Raw genomic sequence first — 25,911 nt, forward strand, 5'->3', positions numbered from 1 at the left:
CAATTCTGTCATTGAAGGAGTTTTTCTTGGATATGGTTGTTTCTTTTTTGTAAAGTTTGGCAAATTAAGTTAGGTTGTTTTTGTTCTTTTCAGTGGGGGAGTGGCGCCAAGTAGATTGGAGTTTTCTTTTTTGTAGTCTTAGAAATTTCAGATGAGGGGTAAACCAGGTATTTAAATGGATTTCCTGTTTAGCTTTGCACAATTTGGCAGGAGCAATTACGTTCAGTGCATTGGTCATAGCATCATCATTTAAGGTATTTACCAATGTGTCTGGGTTATTACTTTCTGAACCAGAGATAGCAGGGAGGAGAATAGGGATACGTTTTTCAGCTGTGATATCCTTCTTGCTTCTGGTCATGAGGGGGGGTACCATATTGTTAGTCTTAGGACTGATAAGATCTAAAGTGGCGGAGAAGGTTATTAGATAATGATCTGTCCATATTTGTGGTACAATGTCGGCGATGTTAATATTGCAATTCAGTTCAGATACCCAGGCCCTCATTAGGACTCCGGCGCTAAACCATGCCAGAGTCCGCCATGGAGAAAGGGGGAATTACCACCCCATTCCAAGGTTGGCGGGCGGTAATTCCCCCTTTCTCCATGGCCCTTCCCCATTCCCATTTTTGCCCCATAGGGCTCAATGGGAATGGGGAAGGCGGCAATTATGGCACCGCAAATTGCGGTACCGTAATTGCCATCAAGGTCCCTTTGCGGGTCCCTACTTTAACGGCTGGTCCAGACCAGCCGTTAAGGTCGGGAGCCGCAAAGGGACCTCGTAGTAAGGCGTTAAGGGGTTAACGGCACCGCAGCCTTTTACGGCGCCGTTAACCCCTTAACGCCGGGGTCGTAATGATCCCCCCAGTCAAGGGTTCTTCCTTTAGTATGGGTAGGGGAAAGGACTTTCTGATTAAGGCCGTGGTCCTTCAACAAAGCTGCGACTGATTCTACATGTTTGTTGTCAGAATCATTGAAGCCGAGTTTAAAGTCTCCCAACAGTAGAGTTTGATAGTGGTCTTTAGTATTGTTGGCTATAATGATAGTTAGGTCATCTTCAAATGTGCCTAAGGGCCCAGGGGGTCTGTATATCAGGTGGATTGAGAGTGTGCAATTATTGGAGAGGGGCAGTTTGACTGAGAGTACTTCACAAGATGAATAGGGAGCTGACGCAGCAAGTCTAATAGAGTGGGTAGATTTGAAAATGATGGCAAGGCTACCACCTCTGGCATTAGGTCTGTCAGCTCTAAGGATTTGGTAATTGTCAGGCACTGCTAACATTAGAGTTGGTCCTGCAGCCTTGTGTAGCCAGGTCTCCGTTATGGCTAGTAGGTCAAGGTTATCATTGTTTAGGATATCTGCAATTTCAGTAGCGTAGGCTACTACAGATCTAGCGTTAATGAGGGATCCTACTGGCGTTAAGGAGCTGGTAGGTTTGGCTATTATACAAGAATTAGGTGTGCGGATATTTTGAGAAGTGTGAGTCTTAGTAGGGGTTAGATCACTAGTATAGGTAGACTGCATTGCTGTTGGAAGAGAGTTCTTTGGTTGGGTGATAGTACGTCTGTTGGCATTATTAGGGTGGTTGCTTATAGGTTCATAGATACTGGGCAGTCTGGACCTAAGTCTCATGTTTCTATCCTTTGGGGGGCGTGTTTTGGTAGTAATGGCCATAGTAGTGAGGATAGCAGAGGTAAGTAGTAGGGTCTGAGCAACTTTAAAGGCATAGGCAGGGGACATTTTATGTCAATGCCAGAAGAAGGCTATGTATTAACACCTAAGGTGTCATTCCAGTCTAACTGTTAAGGTAAGTTACAGTACTATACCTTTAGGGACTGTTTTGCTGGTAACTAAATTCAAATTTAGTACAGAGGCCGAAAACGCTGGTAGCTAGAGTGGGCTATAAGCTATTGTCTGGTGCAGTTCTTGTATGCACTGTGCGGAAGCTAGCATTTGGTACAGGTCTAGTATATAATGCATAGCAGGAGATGTGACATACTAAGCTTAGAAGTGGCAACACATAAATTCAATTTTAGTACAGGTAGTCAGAAACACTTGTGCCTAGAATGAGCAGTATGCTAACATTTGGTACAGGTCTAGTATATAATGCATAGCAGGAGATGTGACATACTAAGCTTAGAAGTGGCAACACCTAAATTCAATTTTAGTACAGGTAGTCAGAAACACTCGTGCCTAGAATGAGCAGTATGCTAGCATTTGGTACAGGTCTAGTATGTAATGCATATCAGGAGATCTGACATACTAAGCTTAGAAGTGGCAACACCTAAATTCAATTTTAGTACAGGTAGTCAGAAACACTCGTGCCTAGAATGAGCAGTATGCTAACATTTGGTACAGGTCTAGTATGTAATGCATATCAGGAGATCTGACATACTAAGCTTAGAAGTGGCAACACCTAAATTCAATTTTAGTACAGGTAATCAGAAACACTTGTGCCTAGAATGAGCAGTATGCTAACGTTTGGTGCAACTCTAATATATAATGCATAGCAGGAAATTTGACATACTAGGCTTAGAAGTGGCAACACTTAATTTCGATTTTAATGCAGGTGGTGTGAAACACTAGTTCTAGGGGGCATAGTAGTGATGCTAAACAGCTGGAGTTCACAATGGAACATGTGCGTTAATCTGCCATAGGTAGATGAACTCCTGTGAGTCAATTCAGTTGAAGGAGTGAGCGTGCGTGATGAAGCTGCAGGTTAATTCGTGGACTTTGACTAATATGGCACAGTGCAGTACAGCATAATTTACACTAGGATTACTACTGATTAATACTGAGTATAATGTTGCCTAGGTGATAGTCAGCGCAAGCAATGGTTATGGCATAAATTGTCAACCAGGTGGAAATTGCAAATTAAGAACAATACACAATGGGTCTGTGTTAAAAGGTAATACCGTACTGTAGCACTCAACTAGGCAGGTAGGCAGAGATCATAATCTGAGGTGTGTAAACAAGTCTCATGATGTGTGACCAAAAGGAGGACCGAATGTGGCAGTAAGGGGTAGCCCCATTGTAACTTACTGAATACTGGCATGAAGTGCAGCATGCCCGTAACTGTCGTACTGTCTAGTACCGGAGAGGAGAGTTCCGTTCCCTGGCCTCTGTAGACTCGGGACAGGCTCGGGACAGGCAGTAGAGGAGCTTTTGCGATGCTGAGCCTTCATGATTGTGGGCCGGCTCAGAATCGCCTGCCGGCTCACGATAGGTGCAGAAAAGCACCAGGTGGGCCAATCAGCGGCATGCAGATGATTCAGTGGGTAAAAAGGGAGAAGGGTGCTCTCGCACCAACTCATGTCCACTCTATACCCCAACCCCTTAGATTCCACTTGGTGATGGCTTAAATGCTAACATTCCGTAGCCGAATCTCTCCCCACTCACGAAATCCCCTGCCTCATGCAGCAATGGCTTCGCCCTGACAATTCTCGCTCTTCTTGACTCCCACTCCTATATGCGTATGGCCTCAAGGCTACCAAACACAATACCGCCTTCTGTCTACTAATCTTCTGCACACCTGCATCCACCTCTTTTATCTGATGCCTATGGGCCTCATCACGGGTTTGGCAGTAGCCCTTAAATCCGGCGGTAGCACTGTTACTGCCGGATTTACGGGTCTGCCAAAACACGGCTTCGACTGATTTCCCTCCAGCTCTGAGCTGGTGGGAAATCCGCTGAGATTTTGCCGATTTTTGGCGCGTTTACCGCCGGCGGGAAATCCGCCGGTGGTAAAAGTGTGAAATTTCCCCATTGAGCCCAATGGGGAATGGGGAATTCCCAAATGGGCTCAATGGCGAATGGGGATTTCCCGTTCCGCCAAACCCGTGATCCGGCACTAATAGCACCGGTGGGTTTGGCGGTAAGGCTAAGAACACCAGCGCTATTAGCGCCGGCGTTACCGGCCAACTCGCGATGAGGCCCTATTTCTCTTATTTTCTCCATTCCTTAACCTGATTGACTTTACATGAATGTATCAGCAATTTACGTATACGAACCATTATTGATGTATTTATAACTGTGTATTTCTTCGTAGAATGCGCCAATGCGTTGGGTACTGGTTTGTGCTTTATATAATTACATAAACGAATCTGCTTAACATTTACCCATATATTGACTGATTGCCTCCAAGCCAACTAAGTGCAACATAGCGAGAGCTCAACATGATACCAAGGCAGCAAGCCCCGTAGCACATGACAGACCCACGTTTACATTTGAGACCCGTGATCACAAAGCCAAGTTATGGCCCTTAGTGGCAGCCTGCAGGAATGTCACGCTGTTTCTATCCACGTCCTCGTATGTGTAGAGTCCGACCTCTTGCAAAACGTAAACCTCTCGTCTCTGTTCAGAATATCATATCTCTGCATCATTTTTAAGTTATAAGTCCTTCTATCTCCTGTTATTTTGACCTTCCCATGTCTGATTGCTATGTCTTGGAAATTACCAAAATAGAACTAAGAATTAACTGTTGCCCTTTCCTTTTGCTGCAGGAAATAAAATGAAGTTTCTTCATAAGAAGAGTTAACTACTTTCTACTGACGTGTACATGTATATGTATATACATATATATATACACGTGTGTGTGTGTGAGAGAGACAAAAGACTATTTATGACATCATGAACAGAACCTCCACAAACCTGTCCGGTGCTGAAGAAGGTCATAAACCAGACAAAGAGGACAAAAACAATACACCATAAGCTGAGTGAAGAATCAAGTGACTGCATGTGCTGCTTGACAACGTGCCAACGAAACGAATGCACACAACAGCTCATTTACTGTTTGGAGATATATATATATATATATATATTTGTAAATACTATGTTGAAAGCTTTCAGAACTTGTAATTTTTATACTGAACAAGATAAACTGTGGTAAATATGTGTATATACCTAGGAGTGACAGGTGTTTGTTTGATAGGAATTGATGTTATGCTTGTTGGAAAAGAATCGCTGATGATGCACTGCTGACTTTCTCAGCAGAACCACTGAAAACAAAGGATGCTTTTAATGAATGCTACCTGTGTATGAATTCCCAGTACTGTGGCCAAGAATGACTTTACTCGTGATATAATTGATGTTGGTGAGCGAGAGGATTTGTTGTGTTATATGTTACAGAAGTTATATTTTAGTTTTCCGTCGAATTGAAAGAACAAATCAAGATAGTTTGTACCAAGGTACTTGGTTCATAATCAGAGAGGTTCAAGTGTCTATTCACACCACCCCCCTTCCCCGAAACCTCCCTTCCCTCCCAACAATGGTCAGTAAACTAGTTGTATACATTCTGCACTATGTCTGCTAAAAATGAAGAAGATTTCCTGACTGCAACAATAAGGTACAACCTTTGACAATGTATGTATGTCTATTAAACTTTGTAAATATATTCTTATTCACTATTTTTTTTGTGCATTGGCGAGCTACCAAGAACTTTCTTTGTTTATTAGATCTTCCCTTAAGTATTCTTTATTCCAAAACAATGCCAAATCTTACAATAAAAATGTGTGCATTTTCCCCACTTCAATAATCAAGGGGGACACAGAGAAATTATATGTTCACACGTGTAGAATTAATGACGACCCTGCTCCAGACTTCCAATGCACTCTCTCCTCCCCAGCAACTGCTGTTTAGGTCAGCGATTCTCAGCCAGTTGATTGGTTCACACAGGAGCCCATAAGATCACAGTCACGACAAATGAGACTCTCTGGGTGAATGTGTGAATGGAAAGGGGACTGGGATGGTGGAGTGACTGATTGGAAGATGGTTAACAAGTAGCTAATAGCGATTTGCCCAGGGTGGCGCCAATAGGAGCAGTAGAGAGGTAGAGAAACAAAAAATGAAAAATAAAACATCAGGGGACCGGTTTCCGAGCATATGTTAAGGGTACTCGGCCTTCCCAAAAAGTGCCCCGTGGGAAGGTCAAGCTTGTTTAGTTGGGTTGAAACCACTGTGAGATTCCTGTGGGTTTTGTCGGGGATCAGAACGCACCTCAGGTCTCACAATGGGATTTCAGTCCCACCATCTAATCATGAAACCCGAGACGAAAGAGTGGAATTTGACCACCAAATCAGAGGACTTGAGCCATTCTCAAACAGAATACATTTTCAGTGTTGCTGTACATTTTGCTTGTGAACGCCAGAGCTGAATGGACAGAGAGGTATGCAGGCAGTACCATGGTCCAGGAGTCTTAGTGAATAGAGAAGGCAAAGACCAGCAGTGCTGGATGTGGCTAAATACAGTGAATAATATAATATGGCTGCTCTGATATCTTGGTTCAAAGAAACGAGCACACACGTGACCCAGACGAAAGGCCAGCAGACATACTATGAACAACCACTTGATAGGGGGTGGTTCCCTCTCCCCTGACTTTTTGTAGTGTATGAAGAGATATAAGAATTTTGTCTCATCATGTTGATGTTGTTTAGTGGGCTTATCCATGGCTATGCCTATATTACAGTTTATTATGCGGTCACACTCAACTCAGGGAGTTCCTTTCCCCTCAATGAATGTAGTGCACAATAAAGCACGATTGTTTTTTAAGGTTCAATTTAGTAAGATCTCCAACTCGTCTCGCACCCAACCCCAACAAGTACCCGGTGCCACAATGGACTAAGAACCAGGCCAGTGTGTAATCAGAATATATATATATTTATTAATTCATTTAACCCACATTTGACAAATAGACTAACATCAGCCACCAGTGCTGTGGCAACACCAGAACAAAATGACTTCCATAAAGGCACCAACACAGATAATACTGAGATATGCAGTCACAATGTATTTTCAGATCACCCACCAATACAGAAAAAGAACAGTTCAACAGTTCAAGACACACAGTGATTGCTGGTTTCGTTATAATACATTTCTCCCAGCAACCCCCACCCTCCAAAAATCAATTATTTGTGACCCCTCTGAATTGAAGGCCAGTGCCAGAGAGTGGGAACACAATGGGAAAATCATTTTGGGATTAATTCTGATAATAATGCGCTCTTTGGCAAATGGGATTCAAGGGGAAAATAGTTTGCTCTACCTGTTACCACAGATGCAATATAAGGGACTGAAAAGCAATGGGAAAATTTGTTTTGCCACACCTAAACAGAACGGGCAGGGCCTTGTGGTTTTGGTCAGAGCACAATGGGAACAAGGGGGCATTTCATTTTGCACCCTGCACAAGCAAAGGCACATCCAGGCTTCACACTTCTGATTTAAAATGAAGGGGATAAATGGGGAATTTTGTGTTGCACCCTGCACACTCACGCAGAAACAGAGTTTTGGGTTTCATTCTTTTGCCAAATCTTTGTCTATACCGGCTCAAAACACACTGCAAAGAGTTTGTTGGTTTCAAATGCCAACAAGACCCATCCTGCGATTTCTATAGGGGAATAAATTGATTTACTTTAATTAAATATGCTAAGGATCTACACAGACAAACAGCATATGTTGCTATGGAGAAATAACTAGACCAATACTTGAAAAATGCAGGCCCTACACAATCTATGGCTTTGGGGATAATTTTACTTACACGAGAGGCCTTGGGATGGGCATCAGGGAACAGCAGGGCATCGCTGGGACAGCAAGGGTGTTAGTCAAGAATTGTCTCCTTTGAATCCTCCAAGTCAACTTCTATGTCTCATGGTTCCTGTCTCCACTGCAAGATTTAGGCCTCTCTGCTGTGATGTTTCTCGCAAGAGTTCAGCAGTAGGTTGCCTCCCGGATTAAGTGACAAAAAGCCCAGTTCTAATGCAAACTGATTTACTTATAGGGCAAATGACATCACAAACTTGTCATGATTCCCACGAAAGGGATAGGTTGATTTTCTCTACCCATCTCCCACCTGTGTGCTAATAGGACAAGCAGATGAGGGGAGTGAGTTTAGGACAGCTGTGGGAGGAGAGAACTTCATCATTTCAATTTGACAGTGGGCTTGGCATGTTTAACACTCAAAAAATCTATTAACATGACAAGTACCCTGAGAAAAAAGGGGACTTAGGCTACCCCACCTGTCTAACACTGGCCGGGAATGGATTCAGCGCACTTTTAACAGATCACTGCAAGTTGTCTGTACATAAGAGAACACCAATATGCATGTAGCACAATCACAATTTTTATTCATGTGATTTAAAAATAGCTTAACACAGCTATCAACAAAACCTTTTGCTTGCCCGTAGTTACCGGGGATATTCAATGTTAAGGCATCTCAAAAAAACCTCATACATTAATTCTTTGCATTCACTTCTTTGCAGTGTGAGTTAGTAAATGTAGTGACTTAGAATATGGTCCGGTTGACCTCACATCTGTCTAGTCGACACTAAATGGTGTGTCTGGCACTCAGTTGGTGGTTGGTATTCTGGTGCCGTCTTCAGGAAGATTGTAGTGGACTTGGGAATGTCACTGATGCACCACAGTGTTGGGACATCTAAAGGTAAGGAGGTAAAAGTTAGAAACTGGGCGTGTCTCTACAAGGATTCTAGTTCCTGTGTAGTGTGCTAGGCTTTATCCTACCTGAGATGTTGCTTTTCAGTGTAGCAGGTTGGTGAAGGATCTAATTCGGGTTCTTTGCTCCAAGCGCCTTCTGTGCACTGTGTATGATTTGATCCTGGGTTTCTAGGATCTGGTCTTCAGCTTAGTGGCTGTGAAAGAAGATAATAATTATCTAGTGAGTTATGAGGGAATAGACTACACTTGTATATATAACGTGCATCTAGCACCAGTTCTGGCTGTGATAGTGACCAACTACTCGTGCATGCTGTTTTTTGGTGGGAGTGTACCATAAAAATGGTTCTGATGAGCTCCGAGCTTCATGCGAGTTAATGTTTACATGGTATGTGGAGAGAAATGACCCCCATGAGCTTAGTGTGTTACAATCATCACCTTGAGGGACATCTAAGGACTGGGAAAGGTGCTCCCTGTAGTGCTGGAAAAGCGTCTCCCCCGTGTGGGCGGTAGACCACTCTAAAACGGCATTGTAGGCTTACCTTTGCATACCCGTAGCTGCAGCTCACCGTGGATTTAGCGGTTTCCACAGTTACGCGCATGAAGCTCGGAGCTCATCAGAGCCATTTTTTATGGTACACTCCCACCAAAAAGCAGCATGCACGAGTAGTTGGTCACTATCACAGCCAGAACTGGCGCTAGATGCACGTTATATATACAAGTGTAGTCTATTCCCTTATATTTCACTAGATAATTATTATCTTCTTTCACAGCCATTGAGCTGAAGACCAGATCCTAGAAACTCAGGATCAAATCATACACAGTGCACAGAAGGCACTTGGAGCAAAGAACCCAAATTAGATCCATCACCAACCTGTTACACTGAAAAACAACGGCTCAGGTAGGATAAAGCCCAGCACACTACACAGGAACTAGAATCCCTGTAGACACACACCCAGTTTCTAACTTTGACCTCCTTACCTTTAGATGTCCCAACACTGTGGTGCATCAGTGACATTCTCAAGTCCACTACAATCATCCTGAAGATGGCAACAGAATACCAACCACCAACTGAGTGCCAGAAACACCATTTAGTGTCGACTAGACAGATGTGAGGTCGACCGGACCACATTCTAAGTCACTACATTTACTAACCCACACTGCAAAGAAGTGAATGCAAAGAATTAATGTACGAAGTTGTTTTGAGATGCCTTAAACATTGTATATCACCGGTAACTACGGGCAAGCAAAAGGTTTTGTTGATATATATGTTATGCTATTTTTAAATCACATGAATAAAAATTGTAATTGTGCTACATGCATATTGGGTGTTCTCTTATGTACAGACAACTTGCAGTGATATGTTAAAAGTGAGCTGGATCCATTCCCGGCCAGTGTCAGACAGGTGGGGTAGCCTAAGTCCCCTTTTTTCTCAAATTGCCAATCCCCTCATGACTTAGGCCCCCCTCATCAAAAAAGAGGGCCACATTACCCCCTTATATTGCAGAAAACCATGACAAGTACCCTACATTTTCAAATCTTTACATGTATGAGTACATTTTTAAGAACTACATTTTAAGGTGAATCCGGTGAGGCTTTTCTAAAGTCGGCACACCCTTCCTATTCAGAGATACCGTTTTTCTTCATTTGCTCAGGAGCCTTATCATTGAAAAATATGCCGCTTTATAGTCCTCATGTTAATTATGTCCTTCACCATCACCCCCTTTCAAATCTCTCAGAATCAAGGGAAGGCCCAAATCAAATTTTCATTAATAACTTAACTTATGTTTATCACACAAAAATCGTTTTAGCATGGTTCAAAGGAGGCAACTGTCACCTTTAATAAACGTCTGTATGTCCTTTGTGGTGTGTATTCTGCCCTTTTTATGCGATAATATGTATTTTTCTTTTGATTCAACTGCAGCCTTATCCTTTGCTCCCTTTAAGTGGCATTCACCCATAGGCACATGACTAGGTAGAGGCTGACTCATGTTTATGTCCGCCTCCCCCTGTGAGGCCCTGATAGCAACTCTAATGGACATTTTATGGGAATTGTGACCTCAAGGTCACTTCTGATGAAAGAACAGGCATGGCCTTATCAGTCCTTACTGTGGTTTCCATCTAAACAGTGTATTTCTTTCTATATTTTAAGTAATGGCCCGATTCATAGTTGACAACCAGGCCCCTAGCTTCAGGGAAGCAGAGGAAATCTCTTGGAGGTTACATTTCATGTTTAGATAAATGACCCGCTCATGTACCCTGCAAAGGCTTTTCAACTCACATACAATGTATTTCTCATGACATTTTACACGGCACCTGGGCCTATTATCCAGGTGTCATGTACTTAAATCTCACAGTTGCAAAATATATGAATATCACTTCAGCATTGACCATATGTATAAGGCAGTTATAGGAGAAAACCATTTTCAAAATCTGAAGGTCTAGTGAGCACTTATCTCTGCATACTGTCATTTAGATGAGGAAAAACAAAAGGAAATTATTTTATTTCTTGCAAATGCGAGAAACTTGGTTTCCATTTTGATGTTTGGAGCACAATGTGGTATTACATTGAAGATAATGAACGCACTGCTGTATCTTTAAGTAAAAGTGCAGCTTTCCGTGTATTGATTAAAACCACATTGCCAGCCCCATGTCTTTTTTTTCCTTGCTGAAATGCATTGTGCATATCTTTGCACTTTTGAACGTCCAGCCCACTTTCTTTCCCTGGTGATTTAGCCCTGTTTTTTTGGTTCAATAGGCCTCATGTCTGACATCACCATTTCTGTGCTGGCCTTATATTTCAATTGGCATTTACAAACACTCTGGCCTCTTTATTTCTGGCATTCAGGGGCTATATTTCACCTGACACATATACAATGTCATTAATGCATCACTAAATGGTTATGAGGTTAATAAAGGTCACTGTATTGTCATCTGTAAAAGCAAAGAGCACTTCCAAATGTGAGCTTTATGCCAATGTTATGCCCTACCAGGGAACAGAGAGTACTGAAAGGAAAAACATTAAAAGGCAGCAGACAATTAACCTGCATCGTTCCCCTCTAAAGACGCCCACACCTATAAAAGGTATATTTGCCTAAGCCTGCTTTAGCGGACTGACTCACCTACAAAGAGCACTAGTGTCTAAGACTGCTTTGGTGTACCCCTACACCTACAGAATTCATGTGTACCTAACACTACTTTAACATAATCCCACACCTACAAAATCCATGTTTGCCTAATACTATTTTGATATACTCACACATTTACAAAATGTATGTTTATGTGAGCCAAACACTGATTTGGCATTCTCCCACACAGTGGCAGCAGGTGCATTTTTTGATTGGTGGCGCGTACAAATTTGCCTCAAATGTGTGCAAGTGAGTGCTTCTATTCGGGGACCCCACCTAACTGATGGGAGTGACGAGGGGTTCTTCCCCCTGAGAAATATTTAAAAATAATGGGTTTAATGGTCCATTTTACAAAATACATTTTATGGCAAATTGGGTAAAAAGCTATACAATTTACAATACGTTTTGTGGGGTAACACATGAAAAAATAATAGGTCACCAACAGTACAAAGACTATTTTCCAGTGCATTTTCATGATTCATTTGCACACAATCTATGACAGTACTCTCCTGGTGTAACAAGACAATGGGCCTCATTACGAGGTTGGAGGCAGTCATGGCGCTATTAGCGCTATGACTACCTCCAATACCAGTACCGTGTCCGGTCCAGTTCAATGGGGACTTACCGGTCTATTTCGACCTTTGCGGGACCGGTAAGTCCCCATTGAAAAAGCCATTCCCCATTCCCATTTCAGCCCCCATAGGGCTCGATGGGAAGGGCGAAGGTGCTAATAACGGTAGTGAAAATTACGTTACCGTTATTAGCTCTGAAGTCCGTTAACGGGTCCCTTCCATAACGCCTGGTAAAACCAGGCATTAAGGAAGCGATCCGCTAAGGGACCTCGTAGTAGGGCGGTAAGGGATTACCGGCACCGGGGTCCTTACCGGTGCCGGTAATCCCTTACCGCCAACCTCGTAATGAGGCCCAATTTCATACTTCTGTGCTCACAATTACTCATATGTCCTGTCCCCTTTCCTCCATCCTTGTGTGGCGTCCCCCAACATGGGTACAGTACCGGAAACTTTGGCAGTGAATAATTGAGCTTCCACTTTAAAGTTACCAGGGCTCACCCCTGGACGTGGTAACGGCCCTCAGAGCCCCGCCCTCTGGGGCCTCACATCAGTCCCTTTTCCGCACGGACTGTCTCAGACATGGCAGCTAGGTGCAGAGACTTCTTTAACTTTCTGCTTGCTCCCCGTTGTTTAATTTTTTGATCCTCTTCACCTCCCTTTGGTGCTTCGCCTCCCCCGGCGCATGTCAGCTGCTGGAGGATTATGCGAGATGTGCATCCAGCGGCTGCTCCTTCATGGCTTCGTACCCCCATGCACTCTGTCTGAGTGCCTGGGGCCCGATCACTGCTGGGACACATGCATGGCTTATCGCGCTCTCGCTCGCGGGGCATTGAAGAATCGGTTGTCACGCTGGAGGGAGATCTTCCACGCTTCTCCTACAGGTCATCTGAAGGAGTTTGTTTCCAGGACCCCACGACAAGACACGGTAGGCCCTTTCTTTATTACAGCTCCTCAGCGTGGCGACTCCTTCCCAGGGGTTCCCACAGGCAAGGGTACCTTGGATTCTGGTTCTGGAAGACTGAAGGCTGCTAAGGATACCGGCTCCCAAGCCAAGGGGCTCAGGAGCTCTATCTGGCAATGCATGGAGAGGCAATCAATTTGTCCTCCACTTCGGCCCCAGTGGGCAAGGGATCATAGAGTTCTAGCTCCAAGAGTCCTTAGCACGATCCAGCACGACTACCAGCACTGTTGCTGAGGCCACATAGCCTCCCAGAGTCACCTCTGAAGTCATGAGCCAGGGCAATTTGACTACCGGCCAGCAGGCAGAGGCCTACCAGAGCAGTCTCTGAGGTCAACGTATCCTCCTATGGCTGAACCTGCATGTGAAAGGGGGCTTTCGCGTCCTCCCACCCAGGGCATGACGCAAGGCCCCAAGATGGCAGATAAGCACGTGGCTGAGCCTGCTAGATCAGTGGCCATCTTGGATTTAGATCTAGACCCACCTGTCCTCTTGCCCATTGAGTAGGCCATGCAAGAAGATCCCAGTCCCACTCCCTCTGGCAGTGGCGATGGACTTAATGGTACAGACGGTTGGTCACCACAGGGGTGCATCTACACTTCACAGCCTTATGGCTACACGCCACGGGCTCTGCAGCGCTTTGATCAGGAATGAAGGTGCAGTACCGCTTAGGGCCGGCCCCCTCGGGATCTGGTAGCTTGCGAGGATTGCTTCCTCGAGCGCTTCCTCCTCCTCATGCGTTCCCTGCAGATGACGGGGCTCCTCAAGGATATAGTGAAGGAAGTGATCCCACATGTTGTGCCTCCCAGGCCTCCGCCTCTGGGCCCTCTGCAGGTTCCTCTGGCACTACCGGTGCCTGTGCCTGTCCCTCCTCCAGTCCAGGCCCTTTTGGTTATCCAGACCCAGACTCCACCAGTATCACCAATGCCTCCCCTTCAGCCTTTGAATCTGTCTTCAGGTCCTGATCAGCGGGGAACCCACCGGCACCTTTGTCCCAGGGCCCGGACTTCCCTCCGTCTGGAAAAAAGGGGGAGGGACGATGACGGATATAATGACGATGCCACCCAGGACAACAAACACTCAGCATCTGTAAAGGCCTTTCATGACCACCTTCGGGACCTTGCAGAGTTCTGGGGGTCTCTGAGCCAGAGGAGCCCCCCTCCCCAGGAATTGGTAGTGCTAGCAGAGGTTTTGGGCAAGCACAATACGAGCTGTTCAGACATTCCTCTCCAAAAGGATGTCCTGCAGATGCTGAGGAAGGTCTAGGAGAAGCCCAGGGCCACGCCCAGATGAACAAGAAGTTAGAGAGCAGATTCAGGATGGTGGATGGGGACCCAGTCCTCCTGGCGTCCCACCCCGAGCCTCACTCTTCAGTGGTGGCCACGGCCTTGTGTGTATTCTAAACTATCGTCTTTGTCGTCTTCCTACACAGGAACTGCCTCCAGTTGCCTGTCCAAGGAGTCCTTGTGTCTTTTGGCAAATGGTGCTATGGCATCTCAGGGCTGCATTTGCGGCAGGCGAATGCCGACGCCCTGCTAGCCGTGAAAACCAGAAGCTGTGGCAAGAGCTCGGGTAGTATCTGCCCGATCTACCTCTGTAGAGGCAGGCCGCCTTCAAGGCCAGCCTGGCGGACACCCGGGTGATTGCACAGGACCTCATGGAGTCTTTAGTCTCCCACATCGATACAGCCAGTAGAGGGCTGTGCCTGGGGGCCGAGATGAGACGGACGGCATGGATGCATGCCACTAGGTTTTCATCAGACATGCAAGAATGGATCCTGTATCTTCCCTTCGAGGGGACGAGTTGACAAAGAGGACCTCCACGCAAACCGCCAAGACCTTGGCCATCCTGACTAAGCCAGGACAGAAGTCCTTTCCTCAGTCTCAGGGCAGGACCGCCTTCAAACCCAGCGCTTTCACCAGCTTCAAGGGGTTTCGGGATTGGGGTGGACGGAGGCCTGACAGGTCGCCAAATGACCACAGGGGGACACAGCGGAGGACTTTGCAAGGTTTTTTCTGCTCCCCCTGCTCATCTCCTGCCTCAGAAGCCATGAAGCCGTGACATCATAGTCAAGGAACACAGCTCACCTGTAGGGGGCTTGCTGGCTCGCTTCCAGAACAGCTGGAAGCTTTAGTTCACGAGTCCTTGGATCCTTTCTATAGCCTACATGGGCTTCAGTCTTCCTCACCCTTTTCCTCTACCATCCTCTCCTTCTCTATGACAGATAGTGTTCCCGGCACTTTTACGGGAGATCCTTTCTCTTTTGGAGATGCAGGCGGTGGAACCAGTTCCTCAGTCAGACAGGGGCTCTGGCTTCTACTCCAGGATTTTTGTGGTATCCAAGAACAACCAGGCTGGCCCGAGGGAAGTCCTGGACCTGTCATTTCTCAACCTGTCTTTACCGCTGGAACGCTTCAAGATAATTACCCCCGTGCACACAGCAGAGTCTCTGTGCACAGGGAACTGGATGTGTTCCCTAGACCTCAAGGATGCGGACCTTCATATCCCCATCTACCAGCCACATCGGAAATTTCTGCGGTTCACAATTATGTCGTACCATTTCCAGTACAAGGTGCTGCCTTTTGGCCTCAATTCGGCTCCTCTGGTGTTAACAGAACTGATGAATGCAGTGGCTGGTCCCCACCGCCTGGAGGGCCATCACCTATACCCTTATTTGGACGACTGACCAGGGCCAGCTCACCCAAGGAGGCGGTGCACTCCTGCCAACGGCTGGCAGACGTTCTTCACCAGCTGGGATTTTCCCAGAACCAGCGAATATAGCAGCTGACTCCCACCCAGGATCTGGTGTTTCTTGGAGTGTGCTGTGACACGGCTGTGCAGCGGGTGTTCCCCATGCCCGATATGTGCCTCTCCTTCTGCAAGGCGATAGGGCACTTTCTGGCCAACTCGACCACCTAGGCATGGTGGTTCCAGCACCCTCTGGGACTAATGGCATCTCGCAGGCTCACGGTCCAGCACGCCTGGCACTAGATGAGGCACCCCCAGCTCCACCTGGCAGCCAATTGGGACCAGGAAATGGGGTTGCAGTGGGACAGGATCCCAATCCCCCCGCTCCTTCTCCCAGATCTTCGTTGGTGGCTGATGGACTGCAATGTAGCAGTGGGAGCCCCCTTTACCTGACCGCAGCCCACTCTGGTGGTGATGACGGATTCCTTGCGGTCAGGCTGTGGGGCTACTCTGGAGGGCAACTCCATTCATGGTGCATGTTCCAGGGCAGAGGCCCTCCTGCGTATCAATTTGCCCGAACTCAGGGCGGTGGGCCAGGCGCTCAAAGCTTTTCTGCCTCTCATCAGGGACACTGCGGTTCTGGTCAGGACCGCCAACTCCACGACAATGTTTTATCGGAACAAGCAGGGTGGCACCCGTTCCCCCCTCCTGTGCATGGAGGTGGTGACGATCTGGGAATGCGCCCTTACGGAAGGAATTTTGATTTCAGCTGTCCACCTCCGGGGGGACAGCAATGTGGAAGCGGACCAGCTCAGCCGTTTGGGGTTCAACACCTACGAGTGGGAGTTACACATCAACTCCTTGTTGCCCCTGTTCCATCGATGGGGGTTTCTGGATCTGTACTTGTTCGCTTCTCCTCTGAATTCCAAGAGCCCCCGCTTTGCCTCTTTGGCGGGCCGGGGTCAGGGGTCTCTGGGGGATGCTACGGCCGCCGGTATTATGCGTTTCCTACTCCACCGTTGCTCCCGCGGACCCTACACAAGTTCCAGACTCAGTGGGATGCAGCCTCATCCCAATAGCCTGCACTGGTCATCGAGGGCCTGATTGTGCTCCCAGCGACCGGTCCACCTTCCGATCCCCAGCAGGGGCTTCCTTGTGCAGCGGGGTGGTGGTGCACCCGGACCCGGCCAGGCTGGCCCTAGCAGCCTGGTTCCTGACCAGCTGAAACTCTGCCATGCTCAGTTCTCTGAACCAACTGGGACATCATTCAGGAGGCCCTCTTCGCAGGCCCATTACAAGAGCAAGTGGTCGAGATTCTGCCACTGGGCTAGCAGCAAGGGGCTTGACCCACTAACTTGTTCCTTGGACGACGTGCCAGCCTTTTGTGCACATCTGGCTCTTCCTGCGTTCAGGTTGACACCTGCCGCACCTATCTGGCGGCCAATTCCCCAGAGCATGTTTTCTCAGCGGCCAACCTGGTGGTTAAGGTCCACCTCATGGGGTTGTGCAGGCTTTTTCCTCCAGTGCACAGGCCTGATCCGGTCTGGGACCTCAGGGTGGTCCTTGCAGCGCAGGCCATTTGAGCCGATGGCCTCAGTGGACATCAGGCTGGTGACACTAAAGACAGTGTTGGTGGTGGCGCTCACTTCAGCGTGCAGGAACAGCGAGCTGCACGCTCTATCTTCATCTTCGTTTTACAGTGACAAGGTCATTTTGCGCACTCATCCTAATTTCTTGCCCAAGGAGGTCACTCCATTCCATTTAAATCAGGAAATCTGTCTGCCGGTTTTCTTCCCAAACCCGCAGGCAGATGCCGGAAGGGCTTTGCATTACTTGGACCTCAAGAGGGTTCTCCAGTGCTACCTCTCTCGGGCAAAATCTTTCAGGAAGCCTGAGGTATTGCTTGTCACATTTGGGGACACATCTCCCAGCACCCAGGAATCCAAAGCTTCTATCTCTCGTTGGATGGTCCAGACAATTTTGCAGCCATGGGCAAACCGGTTCCTGAGGGGTTAAAGCGGTCAGATCTAAGGCCATGGCCATCGCGTTTCAGAGACATGCTTTTTGGGTTGTCATCAGCAGGGTGGCTACTTGGGCCACTCTGTCAGCGTTCTGTAAGCACTATTCGCTGGATACCAGCTCTAGGCAAGATGCAGATTTCGGTCAGGTGGTTCTGAAGAACCTTTTTGCTTCGTCCTAGATATGAGGCAGGTTATCGCAGCTCTATCCTATGGTCTTGTTCAGTGGAATCACCCACAAGGATGGAGGAAATAGGACGGGACGTATGAGTTATTAAAGTTACTCACTGTAGTGACTAGAGTACTCATAGTCCTTAGACCTCTTTCCTCCATACGTCCGACCCACCTTCCCCCGCTTGTATGCCAGGGGCTTAAATATTCAGTATAGCCAGGTATTAAAGCGTCCAATGTGTGAAAAAGGGGACTGAGGTAAGGTGCACAAGCGCGGGGCCTTGAGGGGCGTTCTCACACCAATGGCCGCGCCCCCACATGCTCGACTAAATTTAAAGGGGAAGCTCAATTTTTCGCTGCCAAATGTTCTGGTACTGTCCCAATGTTGGGGGATGCCCCACAAGGACTGAGTAAAGGGGACTAAAGACTATGAGTACTCTAGTCACTATGGTGAGTAACTTTAATTTATGGCTGTACTCTGCCAGGGTCACAAGACATGGTGTCTGTGCCCAATAATGCAAGTTTTGCTATTGTAAGAAGACAAGTTAATGCTGCCAGGGCCAATATATGCCAGCTTTACCACATAAGTACACACATACTGGCTTGGACAATAATGCCACAATAAAATAATATATGCTGATAATGCAAAGGTATTCAGTATCACTGTATAAGAATACTCACATTGGCTATGCCCATCATTTCACCTATAATATCAAGCCACTGCCAGAAAACGTGCACATGCTAGCTGTGGCAATATAGGCCTTACCCCAATGTAAGAAGACATACACTGGATTTGCCCATAATTCCAGTAATAATACCAGCCTACTGTAATAAAGCACGTCCATGTTGGCTGTTGCACTAACGGTCAGTGCCCCAATGTTAGAACGCTCACTCTGGTTTTGCTCATAATGCCAGTAATAACATGCCATTACCGGCATGGGGGCTCGCGCGTGCTCGCGCACTCGTAATCACCCGCTATTAGCGGCATCATATGAGCACGGACCCGCTCTTACCTCCATGCCGGTAATGATCCCGTTTTTACTGCGCTACTCATAATGAGGCCCCAACACTGGCTTTGCCCATAATGCCAGCAATAATGCTATACCACTGAAAGGAAACATGTCCATTCTGGCTGTCTGTACTAATATAGGCTAGTACCTCAACTTAAGACACACACACCGGTTATTGCCCATAATTCCAGTAATAACTCCATGCCCCTGCACTTCTGCCTCTAAATATCATAACAAAAAAGGTCGGCAAGCTCAAGATTGTCTGGAAAACATGGTTTCCTGAAAGGACAACTAGTGTGTCTTGGTCGTCCTTTAGTAAAAAAAGAAAACTGCAAAGACTTTGTAACGATAAATCCTGTCCCATTAAAACGTCTTTAAGTTAGATTCCTGCCGGGAAAGCTGTCCAAAGCAAAAACAAATGTTTTTACAGCGAACATTTTATCAGCTGAATTTGGCATTCTTGTGCAAATAGGATCCGTGCCACGAAAAAAGCGTTGCAGAAATGTCTGAGCGCAAGCAAAGTTCGGGGAAAGGCAAATGAATGCCCAAAAGACAACAGTGTAAATCTTCACAGGGCTAAGTCAAACGGAAAGTGGCATATGGATTGGCTGGATTTACTAGCAGTAACATAGTCAAGCATTTCAACAGCACAATACTCCTCATGTCATGTGTTGTTATGACAGCCAGAAGCGTTCTGTGATGGCTATCTCACGGGCTATGGCCACACACCTTGATGGATGCTTTTCCAGCCTTCTCTATTCTCTGTCTGCAGTAATCTGGAGTATGGTTACCTATAGATCCTTGCCCTGAATCATCACCTTGCCTCTTTTAGGAGCACATACAACAGTGCCATGTTTCCACCTTCCCCATTGTAGTGGGGGGGACACTATGGGCATCCGGTGGCTCCCCCCCTTTGAGTGCCATGGTTACTGAAACTCAACAGGCCCAGTGCCTGTGGGGTTTAGGGCCTGCCCTGGACATCTGGCAGGCCCCATTGTACTTTGGGACACCAGCACCATTGGGGCTTGTGGGGGGCATAGCCTGCCAGGCCCCTGACCATGCGGACCTCTGCCACCGTCCTCGCACGAGGGTCCCACGGCATCAGGGCCTACAGGCCTGTGCCTCCACGTGTAGGCCTGCAACCTACATAGTAATGAGACACAGACTCCGGAGTTCCACTTATGGAGTCTGCAGCCGTTCTCCTGCACGTGGCTGCAGGGCTCCCGTTTATTAGCTTGGGCCATGACAAAGTCATGGCCGATCTTAAAAGGGCAATACAGGGGGGAGGGGCAAATCCCCTTAAAAGGGGCAACACACACAGGAGGGCTCACTACACAACATCCCCCCTTTTTCATAAGGAACAAAACAACCGGTAATATAACTTAACTGATTTTCCCCCCTCCCTTCACAGAACGACATTACTTCAGAGACGGGGAACCAACCTCACACAGGATCTGCTGTTAACACACGTATGGCCTTACATTCTTATATACATATCACCTACCAACCCATCACCCTTGGGTGACAGTCAAAGGGGGGCGCCCCTGGTGGATGGTTGGCAGTTGGACCGCAAGCCACAAACCCTTTATTAACCTGGGGTACGGACTTGCCACCATTGTAAGACGCTCATGGATAGCCAATGGTACCATGTAGAGCTCCCCTACCAACTGCAGGAGCACAGCTTTACATCACTGTCCTTTACTGAGACCACTTTAAGCATGTAAATACTATGCAGGTTCACAGCACCACAACGCATGTTTACTGAGTCCTCTTTATGCCATGGCAGGACTGCAGGAGACCAGTTCAGCTTCCATTAGCGTCAGTTCAGGAGTCACTTCACCCAGTCCAGGTCCATTGATGGTACAGTTTAAAGCTGGCAAAGTCGCACCTGGTGGGTGCCAGGGGCCACTTTGGCCTACCCCTTGATGTTGAGGGCAGTCTGTGCAGGAATCCCTTCTTAGGATCCAGGTCCATTGATGGTGCAGTTCAAAAACCGGCAAAGTCGCACCTTGCATGTGCCAGGGGCTACATCGGCATAGTCCCTTGCCTTGAGGGCATTGCAGCGAGACGCAGCTCGCCGGGCGTCCAGGCTGCTCGATGTCCTGCTTACAGAGTGCGGGCGATGGGACATCACTCACCCCCTTTCTCAGCCATTTTCCTCCAGTCTGCGACGTGCTGCTCTCCAGTGGCACGTGAGGGCGCACAAGCACCCCTGAGGAGCTGCAACCCTTACTTTAGCCTTGCGGCGGATGTCGGGGCCGCCAGTATTCGTTGGTCCTCTGACGGTACCTTAGGGGACACTATCAGCATGGCGGTGAGGCCACTTGTAGAGCAGGCAGGTAGGGTGATGGTATTGGCTTGGTGTTGGTGTCGCCCACAGGACAGGCAGGGTGAGAACAGTGTCACAGGGTGCACAAAGGGCAGGCAAGTTACCTTCCCTGTTGCCTGGTCTGGTTCTCTGATGGTATGTTGTGCCTGACACTATTGGCAGGCCGTATAGGCCACTAGCTCTCTGTTTCTTGGAAGATCCTTGTAGGGCAGGCCAGGTGACTTTCGTGTCCTCTTTTTGTTACGCTCACCTGGTGCCTGTGGAGGCGTTGGGGCACGGTTGCAGCCCTCCCTGAACTTGAATCATCCCCTTCAGGCCTCTCCCTCAGTAGAAAACCAGTGAGCGGTCGTACGTGGTGATACTGCTCCTACGTGGAGATAACAGTGTGTGAGTGCAACAATCTGGGATTGTTGTACCTCTCGAACCCTTCACCCCAAAGTATGGTTTATGTGAGCATACGCCGACCCATAAAGCTCACCTGTGAATTATGGAAGATAAGCTCTCCGTCCTACTACTTCTGGCAGGGACGCGTCAAATGGGATCTAGTTCCTTCACTGATCCCTGATAAGGATTAGTCCAGTTCAGCTGCGACTATGCTTCTCCTTATGATTGGTAAGTCTTTCTTGAGCTCTTGTGATGCTGTTCGTTCTGTTTAATGTCTTTATATGTTGCTCCTATTTATGCCCGCAATAATGTCTCTTTTCTGTTTTTTTCCCTTAGATGGCAATGTGGCCTCAATGCAGCTGTGAGACGCGAGACGTGGCTGGATGGAAGATGGATGCTACCGCAATGTTCGACAGCAGATAAGTGATGGTTTAAGGAAAAGCGCGAAGTATAGTGAAGCGCAACCTTAAACTGTTTTTTCGATGTCTAACCTTGTCTTCTGTTTTTCCTTGCATGCGCTGCTGTCGACGATGGAGCGTGTCGTGCTGCGGTGCCAAGAGGAAGATTTCGGCGTTCCGGAAAGTGTAAAGATGAATACTTGGTTCGCCGGAGAGATGTACAGATAATAACAGCTTCCCCCAGTTGGTAAGTATGCTGGCAGGAAGCAGGATGTCCAGGAAGCAGGATCTTCAAAGGTAAGTCTCACCTCAGGCGACGGTGAGCGTTACGCTGCTTGCAAGTGCAGAATAACGCAAAGCATCTGTCTTGAGGATCGGGGCAGCTTATATAGCTGAGATCATGGGCACGCCCATTAGGGCCAGCTTACCAGCCACACACTGCCACTCCTAGAGGGTGAGCACGTGCAAAGGCAATCCATTAGCAGCCACACCCAAGAATACACTTGGGGCTGCTTAATGGATGGAATGTTCAAGGTTAATGCATCCTGCTTAATGAGTGGAATGTTCAAGGTTAATGCATCTGAAGTGCTATGTCCATAATAAAAGCTTTTTGGTGTTAAATGGATGTTCTTGTTTACTTTTGTTCATGAGCCTGGCGCCAAAGGCGCCACGACAGTGTCCACCCAGGTCTCCTGTGCCCCTGACTTCATGACCATGACAGTTTTCTTGACGGCACTGTGTTCACTTAGATTCTCTGTTACAGCTCCCGGGTTCCTACCCGGCTGGCAGTGCAGGAATTGATGGGTGTTCCTAGTGCACAGTGGGCTTGGGCCACATGGGTCACCTGGCCGCACAGAGCGCCTCACACCCGGTGCTTGAGGTTCTTCACCTTGTCAGACCCCTTTCCCGGCAGCAGCCCGTGCCTAGTAATGCTCGAGGTGTGCAGTGTCCAGTGCACAGGATGCTCACTGGCTCATGACCTAGAATCTAGAGGAGCATACTGGTGGAAGGTCCATGTTCCCCCCAGTGTGATTGTTGCTAGTGCTGCTGCCAAACTGCTGTGTTGATGTGTGGCTGCTTTGGTGCACAGATTACTTCTCCTCCATGGAGCACTTTACTGTTTACCCCGGAGGGATGCTGTTGGACTGTTGGAATGACCGCACTTGCCCCCCTTGCTTTGCAAACCTTCCGCGAGTGCAGAGAGAGCTGTTCACCGCTGTGTAGGTACACAGCCCCCGACACAGAGCTGCCTTATGCAGCAGGGCACTTCAGCTCTGGCATTGGAGCCGTCCATGCTGCCCTGCTCCAGACCGGAGCGTGCTATCATCTCCACTGTCGGTCTGGGATCTTCACACAGGCCCTTTTCCTTTGCCAGCAGCTCCACTGCCGGGGCTTTTCCAACAATCACTGCCTCGCAGCCTGAGCTTTCCCGAGGTCCATCAGTTTCATATACCTTTGCTCCCACCTGGAGCACGCATCATGCATGCATCTTTTCACCACCTCCTGGCCCGGGTGAACACTGGGGCTGTCGTTGTTAGTGCTCCAGACCCGAGCCTACATTCTCACTGTTACCACCGGTCCCAGGATCTCAATAAGGCTCTGGTTATGGCGGGGCACCCCTCTGACAGATGCCGCCGCTTGTGGGGGCTCTGGAACACTGATGTTGGTAGGGACGCCGCCTTCCTACCTCTTCGCTGTGCTCCGTCTGGAGCATCTCTACTTCACCTCTGGTCGCAGCAGTGGCCGCTCCATAACTTCACCCCTGGGGAGGTGGGGTCAGTTTGACTGATCTTTGTGCAGCATAGTTCCTGCGGGGTGCGGGGTGCGGGCTGGATCCTCCCATGGTCGCACGAGCACCCTCCTTGCAGAGGGCCGCGGCCGGGTAGGACCCACGGCGAAAGGTGCCTCCTTTCTTTCTTTGCTGCGGTTCTGCACACCGCCAGAGGCCAGGGCATCATACAGGGGATATCCATTCAACAGTTCTGACACCGGAACACCTTGGATGTTCACCCCCTTTTTAACGTTCATCTCACCGCCGGACCTGAGATAATGAAAGTGCACCGGAATGGATGCTTCGGCGTGGTAGACAAATGTCCTTGGCAAATTAGCATCCTCTTTATGTTTTTCTTTTCAAGGAGGATTGCGCCACACCTTACATGCATTCGAGCATTGTTGCTGCATTACACTTTCAGAAACTCCAAAGCTACTCCTGGACCAGATATCTTAGGCCTTCATTTTCGTTGTATGGGGGTAAAGAATGTTGCATGGTATCAATGCATACACCGCAGTGGCATGCCACAAATGCTGGAGGAATGGCGGTGCTCACTAATGTTGGCCATGCAGAATGTATGGCGTAGAACAAAGAAAATGGCAAGGCCGCATTTAATCTTGAAGGAATATTGCATTTGCACATTCCGTTCCGTGGCTTTGTTCTGGAGTCCTTCACCGCTGCAAAGGAGTCACAACCTCACTATATCAGATCCTTGATAACATCAGACATCATTCAAATGAGATACGTCATCTCATTGATATTGACAGTATTATTCCGGCTTGGTGGTGATGAAGTTGTGACAGCGGGGAGTTTGACAAGTCCACGTGTACCCGCACACAAGAGAGAGCAGGACCATCCCTCCCTTTTTTTTTTTTTTTTTTTAACAGCCTTGCGGTGGCGGCGGCTCTGTTCTTTAGTCATTGGAGGGTAATCGTGCTCTCCTTCTTGGGGGTGGGGGGCAGGCACTCCTCTCCCTCTGTTGGGTGGCGGCACCAAGCCGAAGGCGACCGCACCAGCACTAACCTCCTTCAAGGCGGGCGACAGCTCCACCCCATTTCTTCAGCGGTGGACACTGCTTCCTATGGTGTGGAGAATGTTCTGACACTGCCACAGGGCTCCCCCTCTCCCCGGCCGCACGAGCACCCTCTCCGCAGAGGGCCACGACCGGGGAGGGGTCAACCCGCTGGCCACACATTATTTCCCCTGGGGCAACAGGCACGACCCATCACAGCCCTTTGTCTCGGCGGATGCCCTGCACCCACTGCTGTTCCTTGATGGGCAGGCAGGCGCCCACTTCCTCTGCTCCACAGGAGCACCCAATGAATAGTGGATGCTGCAGGGGGTGGGAAACAAAACCGGTGGCAAACTCCTACCCTGCTGCACGTGCACCCTACACAGAGGGCCGTGGCAGTGGAAACTCGCTAGCAGGGACCCCCACCTTGATCTTTGTTTCCGCTCCTCCTCCCTCATTCGCGTCGATGGCTGCCGCATGCAGCCCCCAAACAAAGGAGACAAACTCTGGAATGACCTAATCCCGCAGGGCTCATCTTCGTCGCCAATGTAGTTGGAGGGCACACCATGGACATCCAGTGGCTCCCCCCCTTTGAGTGCCATGGTTACTGACACTCCACAGGCCCAGTGCCTGTGGGGTTTGGGGCCTGACCTGGACATCCGGCAGGCCACATTGTACTTTGGGACACCAGCACCATTGGGAGTTGTGGGGGCACAGCTTGCCAGGCCCCTGACCATGCAGACCTCTGCCACCATCCTGACACGAGGGCCCCACGGCATCAGGGCCTGCAGGCCTGTGCCTCCATGTGCAGGCCTGAAACCTACATAGTAATGAGATACAGGGGGTCATTACAAAATAGGAGGTAACCATGCCGCTATTAGCGGCATTGCTACCCCTTTACCGGGTACCGGGTCTGGGTTCCTTGAATGAGGAATTACCAGGCCATTCCGATCTTGGACGGCGCGGTAATTCCTCATTCAAGGAACCCATCCCCATTCCCATTCGAGCCCAGATAGGGCTTAGTGTTCTTTTCTGCCTG

The 25,911-nt window shown here is 48.4% G+C and overlaps 1 protein-coding gene across 6 annotated transcripts in view; it reads left to right on the forward strand.

The window, feature by feature from the left end:
• DENND2B (DENN domain containing 2B) overlaps nt 1-5,386 on the forward strand; it is a 1,727,973-nt gene extending 1,722,587 nt beyond the window's left edge. For all 6 annotated transcript variants that reach the window (XM_069623705.1, XM_069623704.1, XM_069623706.1 and 3 more), the window contains one exon: nt 4,497-5,386. In XM_069623705.1, the coding sequence (XP_069479806.1) occupies nt 4,497-4,531 (35 nt within the window). In that variant the 3' untranslated portion in view covers nt 4,532-5,386. The remainder of the gene's footprint in view (nt 1-4,496) is intronic.
• The last annotated feature ends 20,525 nt before the right edge of the window (nt 5,387-25,911 follow it).

Source organism: Ambystoma mexicanum, chromosome 11 (assembly GCF_040938575.1).
Source record: "Ambystoma mexicanum isolate Mex_15411 chromosome 11, UKY_AmexF1_1, whole genome shotgun sequence".
Taxonomy (NCBI): domain Eukaryota; kingdom Metazoa; phylum Chordata; class Amphibia; order Caudata; family Ambystomatidae; genus Ambystoma; species Ambystoma mexicanum.